This window comes from Megalops cyprinoides, chromosome 3 (genome assembly GCF_013368585.1).
Source record: "Megalops cyprinoides isolate fMegCyp1 chromosome 3, fMegCyp1.pri, whole genome shotgun sequence".
Classification (NCBI taxonomy): Eukaryota; Metazoa; Chordata; class Actinopteri; order Elopiformes; family Megalopidae; genus Megalops; species Megalops cyprinoides.
Window position 1 is genome coordinate 38,925,128 of NC_050585.1, and position 12,666 is coordinate 38,937,793.

A 12,666-nucleotide genomic window follows, 5' to 3' on the forward strand; every position below is an offset into this window, starting at 1 on the left:
CTTTGGATAAAAACATCTGCCAAATGAATAAATGTAAATGTAGAAAACCAGATAAAATTATTAACAGAGCTGTTCTTAAACTTGAACACACATATGAGTCCATATGTGATCACCCAAAGCAATATGTATCATTTTTGCTGGTTGAACAGTGTGTGAAGGTTGGGGGTCAGGGGTCAACCCAAGCTGTGGCTCTGCAGTGATGACCTTTCCCTTCTGCTGGCAGATTATTCCTGCGCCCTGCAAAGGGACATCCTCCTGCAGGGCCGACTCTACCTCTCAGAAAACTGGATCTGTTTCTATAGCAACATCTTCCGGTGGGAAACTCTGGTACGGTGATGGCTTTCTGTGTTGCGCTCTCCTCTGCTCTCCTCTGTTCTTCTCTTATTCATAATTGTGTTCTCATTTCCTACTACTGTCAAACTGAGGTGGAATCACACTAATAGAGATTATATTCTTTATGAAATACTGAAATACTAGAGCAGGTAACAGCTTTGAAAAGACTTGATAACTGTGCATTGTAAGTGCATTATGTGACTTTTTATTTTCTTTTTTTGTTTTGTGTTGTCTTATTTTGACACAGTTTCACATACATGGCTCCTGTCTTAAACTCCAGTCCACCTCAGTAGTATATAATGTATTTATTGTATTATGGTGATATGTACCATACAGACATTTTAGGGTGGACACTGCTACGGAGTCATTTATTTCTGTCCTTTCCTGATGTGTCTGTGTGTCCAACTGTCCCACCTGTTCAGTTGACAGTGCGTCTGAAGGACATCTGCTCCATGACGAAGGAGAAGACGGCCCGCCTCATCCCCAATGCTATCCAGCTTTGCACTGACACTGAGAAGGTGAGGCCAGCTCACCACTCTAATGTGGAGTCTCAACAGGATTTCCTTGTGCATCGGTACTCCAGCTGAGTGTGAAACTAACATTTGTCTTGTTCTCGCTGCGCTCGCCCACAGCACTTTTTTACCTCGTTCGGAGCCCGGGACAGGACGTACATGATGATGTTCAGGCTCTGGCAGAATGCTCTGCTTGATAAGGTGAGCCAGGAGCTGGGTCTTACTTCTTACACCTCACATACAATACTAGTCAAAATTTTGGACACACCTGATCAAGATAATGGGAAGCATGCATTCAAAGACATTATCTAAAAACTTATGCTTAAATGTTTGAAATGTGTTTCTTAGACAAATACAAAGAGTGAAGTTATGCCTATGTATGAGTTTCTTTCCCCACAAAAAAATATTTTTGATTAATTATTATTTTTGATATGACTTTGGTTAATCTAAAATATAAGAGAGTTTTGATTTGTTTAAAACTTTTTTGGTCATTGCATAATTGTATTTGTGTTATTTTTTTAGTTTTGATGTCGTTACTATAATTCTTTAATGCGTAGTAAAAATAAAGAATAACCTTTCTATGAGTGTGTCCAAGCCTTTCACTGGTACTGTAGAACTTCTGCCAGCATCAACAGTGGTAGAGAGTAGTGGCTGGAGGATAGAACAAGGACTTTTTGACATTTTTTACAACATGTGAGGAACTGGAAATGATTGTGATTTGTGTATTGAGATGCTCATAAAGAGAGCCAGTACCAACACTGGTCAAGGTTAATTCTGGAGAAAAGTATAACAGAAACACATTCCAGAAGCTTTGCCAGTTTAACTGTACAGCAGCATGCTCTAAGGCTATCAGGTGTTACTGTTGCTGAAGTACTTTGCAGCCACAATCAATGAGCATGAGCATGTATTCAATAAAGTTCTCTCTCTCCCCTCTTCTCCCTTTCCTCCATCCCCTCCCCACAGCCCTTGTGTCCCAAAGAGCTGTGGCACTTTGTTCACCAGTGCTATGGGAATGAGCTGGGCTTGACCAGTGATGACGAGGACTATGTTCCCCCGGACGATGACTTTAACACCATGGGGTGAGTGTTGCCTCCCAGCATGGGAAACCAGCATGGGATATCCACACTGGTGAGGACTCTGTCTGTGCCAGTTCTGGTTTTTCTGCCTTCCACCCAGAACTGCTGAACTGTCCCATTAATATGTACTGTCTGTTTGAATGTACTGATAGTAAATACATCCTTTTGAATTTGTCTACCCAGCTCTCATGAAGTCTTCACTTCTCAGCCATAGTGTACTTTATTGTGTTTAATTGCACCTTTAACTTGTTAACAAAAGAGGTGGATCTAGCATGTTAATAAACATCTAGTTTGAATGTGATCTAAAACAGATCTTTGCCTGAATCACTGTCTTCGTCATTGTACTTACCATCATCATTATCATTACTTTCACTAAACTGTCTGCAGTGCTTTTGAAGCACCAATCACAGAGTCCACACCCCTCCACATCACCATCCTCATGAAAATGCCAGTGCTGAGCCCAGAGCTGATAATCTTGAAATACAGCTGCTGCCCCTCCCCATGGTGCAGGTACTGCGAGGAGATCCCGGCCGAGGAGAACGAGCCCAACGACAGCTCCTCCAAGAGCAGCGCAGAGGCCAAGCCCGATGCCAGCCCGCAGCTGAACAAGAAGCCCTTCAACAACAGCCCGCTGACGCCCACGGGCAGCAGCGAGACGCCCGTCTCCGTGAGTAACCCCGTCACCATGGCAACCACAGGCAGGGCACCATGACATGTAAATCACAGGACCTTTTTCAGCAGTGGTCACCAACCCTGTCATAAGGGAGCTCCTGTTCTGTTCAAAAATGTTTCGTCTTAATTGCACACAAGAAATTGTCTCTATAAGTCTAACTCTGATCTGTCTCTATAATTATCATTCTATGATCTAATTTTAATCTCTAGTTCTCTAATCTCATTTTTCTCATCTGTTTAATGACATATGCTGAGTGTTCGACAAAACTTAAAATGTTGGACTAGGTATACTTGATACTTTGTTTACAAATGCTCTGTGTTTTTCTTGCGTCATTATGCCTCTGGCAAATGTATAAATGATAACAGTAGTAGTAAGAAAGAATAATAATGATTTCAATGTGTTCATTTATGGCTGCAGGATAGACGTCTCTATAATCAAACCTAGGAATTCCTGTTGTAATGTGATCCACACTATGAACTTGTGTAAACCCCTAATAATTTTAGCAATTAGGTGTGAAACCAAATGCCTCCAGTATTCCAGAATACTACAGTGAAACAGAATTTGGAAGTTTGGAAGAAAGAAGAGACTCTCGACAAGGCCACAGTTGACTGTGTATGCTTATTGAAAGGAGTCATTTTTACAGTTGCTGGATTAAAAGAACATACTTCATCACCACAGGCGCCACTGGGCAGAAGCAGAAGACTATTTAAATAGTCAGTAAGAATTAAGTTGCCTCTAGTAGCTATTCCACTCATACCATATAAAAACACAGTGACAGACCACATGTCATAACATGTCCTAGAGTAGAGGGCTGAAAAAGAATGAGGTAATGCACTTTGGGGAGATGAGAGCTTTGACCACTAGGTCTGGGTTGAAATTCCAGTACCTCTGTGCTAGTCATATTATCCTGCCAGTGACTTTGTAATCACCTATTTGTTAACGGGTTTGGGAATATATGTGCCTTAATGTGTCATGCCCTCTGTGTTAAGCTGATGCTGATGTCCTGGTGTGGTTGGCCTGCAGTTTGACATCCCCCCGACGGAGGAGTTCACAAGCTGCCTGCCCGATGGAGAGATCCTGGCCATCCCACTGCAGGACAACAAGAGTGAGCCTAGCTCCCCCGCGCCCGTCCCCGCACCCTCGCCCTCGCTCGACTTCAACGATAACGAGGACCTCCCCACGGAGCTCAGTGACTCCTCCGAGACGCACGATGAAGGTACGAGCCAGGCACCACCCCAGTGCCACACATAAATGGCAAGCAGGCAAGTACACCGGGGGGGCACTTCTGCTCAACCGCTAACCTGCTTCTCTCCCTGCCACCCCCCACCCCCAGCAGGAGAGGTGCAGGCCTTCCAGGACGACTTAAATGGGAAGCAGTACATCAACGAGGTGTATAAGTTCAGCGTGGACAAGCTGTACGACATCCTCTTCACCGAGTCACAGTTCATGAGGGACTTCCTGGAGCAGCGGAGATTCTCGGGTGAGTCCAGCACTCTCCCTTGGCAATGGCCCATGGATCAGGTGAGTTAACTGGTGGTTGAGCGTGTCTTCTGATCTGGCACCCTTGCAGATGTGGTCTATCATCCCTGGAAGAAGGAGGAGTCAGGAAACCAGACGCGTGAAATCATGTACACCATCTCCCTCACAAACCCGCTGGCCCCCAAGACCGCCACAGTAACAGAGACACAGGTATGATGGCTGTCTCTGGCCAGAGGGATTGCATCTCTTAGTATTTGCACCTCTGCTCAGCCTGAACTACAGGAGGTCTTTAAGTCTTACATTACAAACCTATTAGTGTCTGTATCTAGCAATTATTCAGAGGAGCTACATAATTGGAAGCAGATTATTTCAATTCCTTCCTCGTCCTATCTCTTATAAAGGAGTATTGTGAAACTACCTTTTGTCAAAGTTAATTACCTTTTAGACATACTTAACTTACAATGAAACATCAGCTATTATGCATATAATGGAGGCCAATTCAGCTGTGAAACACAGTGTAAATGACTTAATCTTATTCAGTGCGTCTAACTCTGTCTCCAGACCCTGTACAAGGCCAGCCAGGAGAGCGAGTGCTACATCATCGACGCTGAGGTGATCGCACACGATGTCCCCTACCACGACTACTTCTACACCCTCAACCGCTACATGCTGACACGGGTGGCCAAGAATAAGTGCCGCTTGAGGTGAGGCCTGCGTCCTTTTCATCTCTTCGTTTCAGCCTGTTCTCCACGTGTCAGCCACATACATGTGCATGTGAGCCCATCTCCATGGTGGCAAAATAATTCCAACCAGTGCATTAGAAGGATAGCGCTAACCACATGGCCGTGTGCTTCCCTGTTGTAGGGTGTCCACAGAGCTGCGCTACAGGAAGCAGCCCTGGGGTCTGGTCAAGGGCTTCATCGAGAGGAACTTCTGGAGTGGCCTGGACGAGTACTTCAGGCATCTCGGTGAGACACACTCCTAAAAGCCTCCACATCTGAATATATGATGCAACATGAGATATCAGGTTCAGATGTATAAGCACATAAATGGTGTTACATTTTGATTCATATATAAATATTTGGTTTTGGTTTTTTATCTTTTGTCTTTAATGTGAAGCAACAGCAGAGAGATTTACCTGTTCTTACAGAAGAGGGTTTCCTATATCATGTCCTGAATAATGCTGCCAGCTTGGCGTCCTCTGTCTCTGCCTGGCCTTACACTAACAGTTGACAGAAATGCTGATTATGTACCTGCTTAGCAACCACCCATCTAACTACAACAACAATGCAGCTATTCTCAGTGGAAGCTGTTTTACGCTACGAACCAAGTGCTGTGTCAGTTTTTGCAGTGAGGTCAGAGGGACTGTGGGCACACACAAACCCAAGTGAGAGATTAGCATAGTAACCCCTCCCTCTCCGCTCATTGCAGAGTTGGAGCTCGGCAAAGCAGAGGCGGGCTTGACGGAGCCACACCGGCAGTCCCCGAAGGCGAAGGCGGTGAGGGCGGCGACGGCGCGGCGCAGGAAGCGGCCTCTCGCCCACCTCCGCACCCAGCACCTGGACGAGGCGCTCAGCCCCGTCACCACGCCGGAGGACGAGGAGGTTATACACCGCATCAAACACGTGGCAGGTCAGAGACATGGGACCCGCCTCCCTGCCTGCGCAGAGCCAGGCCCAGAAACAGCACCATAAGAGCAAACTGTCCATTGTCACATACAAAGTCTCTGTAGCATTGGTCTTGCCTAAGTAAAGTGATTTTATACATTCATGTGAGTGGATGAAGGGTGTGTGACCATGATAATCCTGTGATTCATTTACAGTAATCGTTTATTACATTTAGCCAGGTTCAGCATGTCTGTAGCTGTAGCCTGATTTAGAAATTTCCCTTTTGCCTTTTTTTATTCAATGGTTGCATTACATTTCAGATATTTGCTTTTGTTCTCCTATACTGAATGTGCGCTCCACCACGGCCTACATGACCTAATCAGTAGCTGATGTATTAACTCCTGATCTTGTTCTTGAGACCTTGGAGATAGAAAGAGGCCTATGAAACAGCCAAGTGGCCCTCTGGCACCACCCACGCAGTCTACTGCTACATATTGTTGTCTAGTTACATGGTGTATTTCTGTGCATGCACGTTTTGATTGGTCTGTTTTTGAAATTTTCCCATGCATTCTTCCTCTAGGTTCCACTCAGACGAAACACATCCCAGAGCACGTCCCCGGCGGTTTTGCCTTGTATAATGTGTCCAAGCTCCTGCTCATCATCAGTTTTGTGTGAGTTTGGGAACTCAGGAACAGGGACAACACACATTAGGCAGGTCACTAGCATGCAAGTCAGTACCAGCAGTCACATAACTAAATTCTAATTCAGTCTTACCCAAAAGCCATTAAATGGTTATTAGAAACTCAGTTAAAAGTTAAGTTAATACTCACTCCTGCATGTGATTGAAGGCAGTTAGAGCACATGAAAACAGGGTAGCACATTTGTAGTGTAGTGACATCACAGCATAGTACAAAAATAGCCCACCACATATTGTCATCACTAATGTGATCGGACATGTTGGGACTCTGAGTGAACATGGTACAAAAATCATAACGCAATTAATTATAACAAATCACACATTTTTTTTCTCCCTGTGTTTATGTTTTGCATATCATGGTTGATGGATATTTGTATTCATATATATATATATATATGTGTGTACACTGTGTACATGCTTTCTTGTGTACTAATAAAGTTATAATGGTTCATAAGGAATATCAACAAGTATAACAAGGAGGAATTAATTCATTAATAATTTTTTTTAAATAAAGAAGAGAGCTTATTTGGCTGTTCTGTTATTTCGTCCTTTCTCTTCACTGTCCATTGACACTAAAGAGCTTATTTCTGAGCATTCAATGTAACTGATTTTAATTGAACAAAAAACACACTGAAAACACACCCTTTCTCTGTGTTGTTTGGCTGTTTGTTTGTTCTGTGTGTAATTCCTCTTTTCTTCTTTCCATCGCTTCCTGCAGGATTTGTTTAAGGTATTCACCTTTCTTGATAACTATAATGAATAAGGCCAGGGGGTGGTAGTTCTCTATGCACAGTATACTGGAGTTTTGAGAATTCAGCGATCAGTATCTTCCTTATCACCAGTATCACGCAGGAGCAGGTAGCCCCCAAAGAGTCTGTCACTATGTGCTAAACAAAGTCTGTTCCCTCTGCAGCCTGGTGTTGCTGGTCTTCCTGAATATGATGCTGTTTTACAAGCTGTGGATGCTGGAGTACACCACCCAGAGCCTCACAACCTGGCAGGGCCTACGACCCCATGAGAGGTAACGTTACTGTGCCAAAGATGCAAGCAATGTAACACGCTAATGCATCACACCACAGTCCGTTACTGTCAATCAGTGTTAGGCATCGCACCACAGCACATTACTGTCAAGGAAGTAAGGCATCGCTGTGAAGAACTGTAAAGCTTCACACCATAGTGAATGCTATGTAGAGGAGTATTGTTTCACACAATAGCATATAACCATACCGACATATAAGGTATCACAGTTTTATTCATTAATGGTAATTAATGGTCTATTTAAGTCCTTTTCCATCATACAAAGTAAAGCTATAACACCGTATTTTAAATGCAGTTGTAAGTCTCAGTTAAAAGTCCTGACAGAAGAGCATAAGGGTAGACGTTTCCAGCATCTTCCAAGACTTTCTAGGCATGGTCAATAGCACTGTTCAGTCAGTTCCAAGCCAGTACACATTGTACAGTTGGACAATACAGAATGTTCAGACAGATAAGGATGGTAGTTCATAGTTACCTGGGTACATTTAAGAAGCTTTTTTATCACACACCATTAACAGTAACCCAGGAGCAGTGTTGTGGAGGTCATGTGCTGTGTTCTGTCTGCCCAGTAAACTACCGCAGACACAAATGGAGTGGGCACAGCTCCTGGAGTCCCAGCAGCGTTACCACGACAACGAGCTGCAGAAATGGAGGGAGATCATTAAGTCCTCAGTCCTGCTATTAGATCAGGTAATAACAAGCCATATCCAATACCTCTTGCCTAGACTGACAGCTAAAAAGAAACTACCACCCAATGAGCTCAAAGACTTTTATGGAAGATACTACTTTATGCGCTTGTTCGCTGGTCCCTGGAGTGTCCATAATTCTTTGATCATGGTACTTTAATTTATATAGTATCTTGCTTATTACTTCACATTAGTACACATGGCAATCCTTATAAAACATACTAGTAGATCCTTTTTAGGCATTGGTTGTGCCTAATGTTACCCCATTCACCTTTGTTTGTATTGCACAGAATTTCCATTTATGAGACCACAACAGAAACCTATACCAAAGAGGGCTTCGTGACTAGCTAAGTGGCATGTGCTTCTCTGTGTTTACAGATGAAAGACTCTTTATTGAATCTACAAAAGGGCATTGGCTTGAGGGACTACAGTTCAGAAGGAGAGGAGAAAAGGAGTCGCTATCACTGACGAACAATCCCTTGGCCAGGAGGGAACGGTGTGCAATATATGACAATATGTACATGGATGTGTGTACAAATGAGAGATGACCTTTACTGGATCAGTGTGTGACAGAGGGGGTCTTTCTGCTGCTTCTGCTGCCACCCGTCGAGATTCAACCCTTCACACCAGACCGCTGACAGGAAGTGCCACCATCACCAACAGGAAGTGGAGCACTGTCAACACTGAGGCATTACGGGAAGATAGCAGCACTTCACCTCAGCATAAATCTTTATTTAATTTTGTCGTCTCTCTTCTAGATTGTCATAATGTATGCTTTTACCACGTATGAAGAAAAAGAGTTGAACCAACGATGACAAAAAAAAAAAACAAAGCATGCGATTTTATCTTTTCAGTGAGGAATTGTAGTTGGGTTCCTGCTCAGTCTGTGTCTCAGAAGAACTACAAAAATAGACATGGACAGAGTTTCGTTTGTTCCTACACTTTCAGCACTCCCTCGACTGTTCTGGACAGCCTGTCCCCTAGACGTCATAGCTGCAGTATCCCTTACTTTTACCCTTGTATTGGGAACCAGGTAAACCAATGAGCAGCAAGCAGTATGTGAATGCACTGAGCTTAAATTCTACGATAGGAGTCATAGAATATAGACAGATATAGATATATAATTATGCATAAAGAGATATATACATATAATTTTTCTATTGGAATTGTCTTTGCTGACAGGGCTCATTTTTACCAGGCTGCCATGGAGAATCAGGGCTGGTTTCCCTGATAGCCTGATGTGCCATGGTCTTGTGTTTATATGTTCATAGATTATGGTTTGAATTTCTTAGAGGTTAGTCCGTAGTATTTAGTTATTCACTGAAGAACATTCTTTGACTGGACTGTCTGTGACAGCAGTGGTTGAGAGTGTTTATGGACAGTGTTGACAAAAGGAGAGGATGGAAGGCACTGCTCCAATTTGCAGCCTAGTGCAAGGAAATGTGTAGAGTTTCCCTAGCAATAAGTTTCTACTGTTGTAAAGATGGGGTTTGAAAACTTTCCTTCTCAAACACAGGTATAACACCAGAGCTGCATTTGAGCTGACTCCCAGCTAACAAATAATGCTCCCTCAGAATTACTGTAAGGTTGCAGGAAGGTGCATAAATGTTGCAGAAATAACTTTGCAGAACAATTTTTAGAATGTTTTGTGTTAACAGTGTTAAAGCTACCCATGGGAAATTCATTGTCCACTGGTATCAGTGCCTTGTATCATGGTACAATGAGTGGGGAAGGATGATATGATGGTGCACCCAGTCTAGGAGATGAGATATATTATCATCAATCCAACCTGACTTCTCACTCTCTTTTCTCTTTCCTCAGACTGGGTAATTCATGACTGATAATATTGGAAGGCCAGTTTTTTTACATATAAAGATGCCCAGAGCTGAAGGGTCAGTTTATATCTTTGTTCAGCTTCTTTTGCCAAGTTTTGGAATGTCATTACCCTTACATTTTTGCCCAAATAAGCAAGATCTTCTAATTGTAACTACTTACCCTAAACCTGTCTGGCCACTTTGTTGTATTCATGAATCAGTGTTGCTGAATTTATGGCCCAAGTTCATTTTTTCCTAAAGCAGAATGTACTCTCAGCTCTAGCTTTTTTAAGTGTTAGAATCGTCAAATGTATCATCTCTGAGATTTATTGCCAGCACTTTATATATCTGGCTGAAAGGGGGCATAGAGCTGAGAGCTTTTGAGTACAAAATAAGGCTCATCCACAAATATTGCAATTTAAATAGTTTTTCTTGAAAAAGGTACAAATGCCCTGGTAAATCAACTGCAGAATGGAAACTAGGAGAATTATGGATGCCCAGAAGATGGGTTTGATTGTGTTTTGGGTGGGTGGGTGGGGGGGGGGTATTGTAATATGAAAAAGGGATGCTGCAGCTGGACGATTTGGGGCGTCTGTTACTAAGAGAATGTCTGATTACAAAACTGTGAATATCTCTGTTGAAATTGCTTAAAGCCAGAAAATAATCTATGAAATATACAAAGAATAACAATGCAGATATTTATTGATTATTTATGTACAGCGTATATAAATAATTGCCGGGGCACCGGGCATGTGGAAGAATTCATTGTTATGAAGCAAGTGTGTAACGTTTCTCTTGCAACATTCCCTGACATGTCTGTAATGTGCGGAATGCATGTTCCCAGTGTGAAACATTCTGCGTTTGTGTTTGTCTCCTCAAAGCCCAATTATGTAGACTGATAGCCAGAATGTCCCTTCTGGCTGTTACTTTTGGCCATAGCCTTGCATTACCCTTCCTGGCTACGGATCATGCCTCGCCATGAACGGGCAATTCCATTTCCATGCCTTCAGGTTTTGTTGTCAAATCAGCAGGGTGGTGTTTCCCCTCTGCACTTCAACGCTAACTACCATTAAGAAGAGAGATCACAGTGTGACCTCACCTGTGTCCAGTGTTTGAAATGCATGTCTGCTTTACTGTCTCTTCATTCCTCTTGTTTACAGTGAATTTCTTTGTTCAGAACTTTCTGGATGTAGAGAAGTCATGATCCACTCAGAGGTAGTTTACTGTTTGGTCCTTACATCATATACTGTAGCACTCTAATTTAGCAGAGTTTTCCTCAGGCATACATTTGTCAAAACTAAGCCTGATCTGAGTCTTCAACCACCCCCTTCCCTTTTTCACATTTATTGCCAGATTAACAGAAAAAGAGTTTCACTCACTGCTTGTAAATTACAAACGTGTCACCCTGAATGTTGAACACAGCTGAGGTATGTGAGTTATGTGTGCATATATAAATTGAACCAATACCAAAAAAGTATTATTGTTGAAGTAACCTTGGTCATGACCACAAGCTGCTTGAAAATTGGCTACGGGTTGGAAAGAGCTTGCACTCTGGCTTGTAACACCGACTATTTATGGAAGTCTTCCTGTTCACTGGGGGTTATTATAATCTGTGAATTCTTGAAAGGGGGGAAGACAGTTATACCAAAGTGGAGTGCTTTTTCATTTTCCTTTATGCACTGAAACATTGATGGAGGCCATAGGTCATGACTTTGGACAAGGTATATCATATTATTTCCCCTTTTAAAGTGAATGCTGTTTTCCACTGAACATACCATTTAAGCTTTTCAAAAACCTTGTACCATCCTATTGGTTGTGCTACTGACACAATACCATGTGATAGCAGAAAGACAACTACGTTTAGCAAACTCAAAATTAGCAGACATCTCAAAATTTACAGATACAATATTCTGCATAATCCACAGGCCTTAGGCTTTGAGGTACGCAATACGTTGTGTACATTCAAAAAATAAGTACACATTCTGAAGTTAAGTTCTCGATATTTATGCTGAATCACCAAAGAAATGGGCGTGGCATGTTGAAATGTGGAACCAGTGACACAATGACAGTATCATGAAGTAGAAGTAGCAAGGTCATTGTGTTGTGTAATCTTCCTTGTTCATTGTCCATGCCCTGAACTGTAATTTTCCAGCAGCTGCAAATGAGATATCAGTGCATGAGTCTCCTCCCCTTATTTCTATGCTCCTCTGTCCTCAATTCTGATGCCCCAGTGTGACCAGAGTGTGAAAGAATTAATGGCATGAGAGTGGCAATCTCCCTGGTAACCAGCCATGTCTTCTTTCCACCTGCTGTAATTAAATTATCCATTTCAACAGATGGAATAAAAAAGGTGAATGTGGTGAAAAACATATGACCAGACAGTACAAAAGTACCATTGTCAACACCATTGAGTTAATGAGTCAGTGTATGTACTGTTATATTTTACATTCCAGTTTACAGTTCCCATTGTACTGTGATAGTGTAATCACAGAGTGTTGGGAGAAAGAAACAGAGGCCCAGTGAGGTTTCCAAACTGAGTCATCCCTCATACTATGAAAATATGTAATGCAATTAAATTTTAACTCTTTCCCCAAAAAACCTGCTTTTAATCCACTTCAGGTTTGAAATATGTTTTGTGGGATCTCTTTAAACACGCTAAGTCAGTCAATTCGGTATGCAACCCTATTTCCTACTGATGTCAGCTATGAATGTACTCACAATGACAAAGCAAATTTTTTGTGAACATGGTCCACC

The 12,666-nt window shown here is 42.5% G+C and overlaps 1 protein-coding gene across 9 annotated transcripts in view; it reads left to right on the forward strand.

Annotated features, from left to right (window-relative positions):
* The window catches only part of gramd1ba (GRAM domain containing 1Ba), a 129,868-nt gene extending 119,477 nt beyond the window's left edge, over positions 1-10,391 (forward strand). For 4 of the 9 annotated variants that reach the window (XM_036524302.1, XM_036524296.1, XM_036524303.1 and 1 more), the window contains 16 exons: positions 224-327; positions 756-851; positions 966-1,046; positions 1,809-1,924; positions 2,408-2,588; positions 3,618-3,810; positions 3,928-4,074; positions 4,165-4,283; positions 4,635-4,777; positions 4,938-5,041; positions 5,505-5,705; positions 6,261-6,351; positions 7,096-7,107; positions 7,291-7,398; positions 7,982-8,102; positions 8,477-10,391. In XM_036524302.1, coding sequence (XP_036380195.1) covers positions 224-327; positions 756-851; positions 966-1,046; positions 1,809-1,924; positions 2,408-2,588; positions 3,618-3,810; positions 3,928-4,074; positions 4,165-4,283; positions 4,635-4,777; positions 4,938-5,041; positions 5,505-5,705; positions 6,261-6,351; positions 7,096-7,107; positions 7,291-7,398; positions 7,982-8,102; positions 8,477-8,566 — 1,907 coding nt within the window. In that variant the 3' untranslated portion in view covers positions 8,567-10,391. The remainder of the gene's footprint in view (positions 1-223; positions 328-755; positions 852-965; positions 1,047-1,808; positions 1,925-2,407; positions 2,589-3,617; positions 3,811-3,927; positions 4,075-4,164; positions 4,284-4,634; positions 4,778-4,937; positions 5,042-5,504; positions 5,706-6,260; positions 6,352-7,095; positions 7,108-7,290; positions 7,399-7,981; positions 8,103-8,476) is intronic. The other 5 variants (XM_036524297.1, XM_036524299.1, XM_036524300.1 and 2 more) reach the window with 5 other exon arrangements.
* Positions 10,392-12,666: the final 2,275 nt, after the last annotated feature.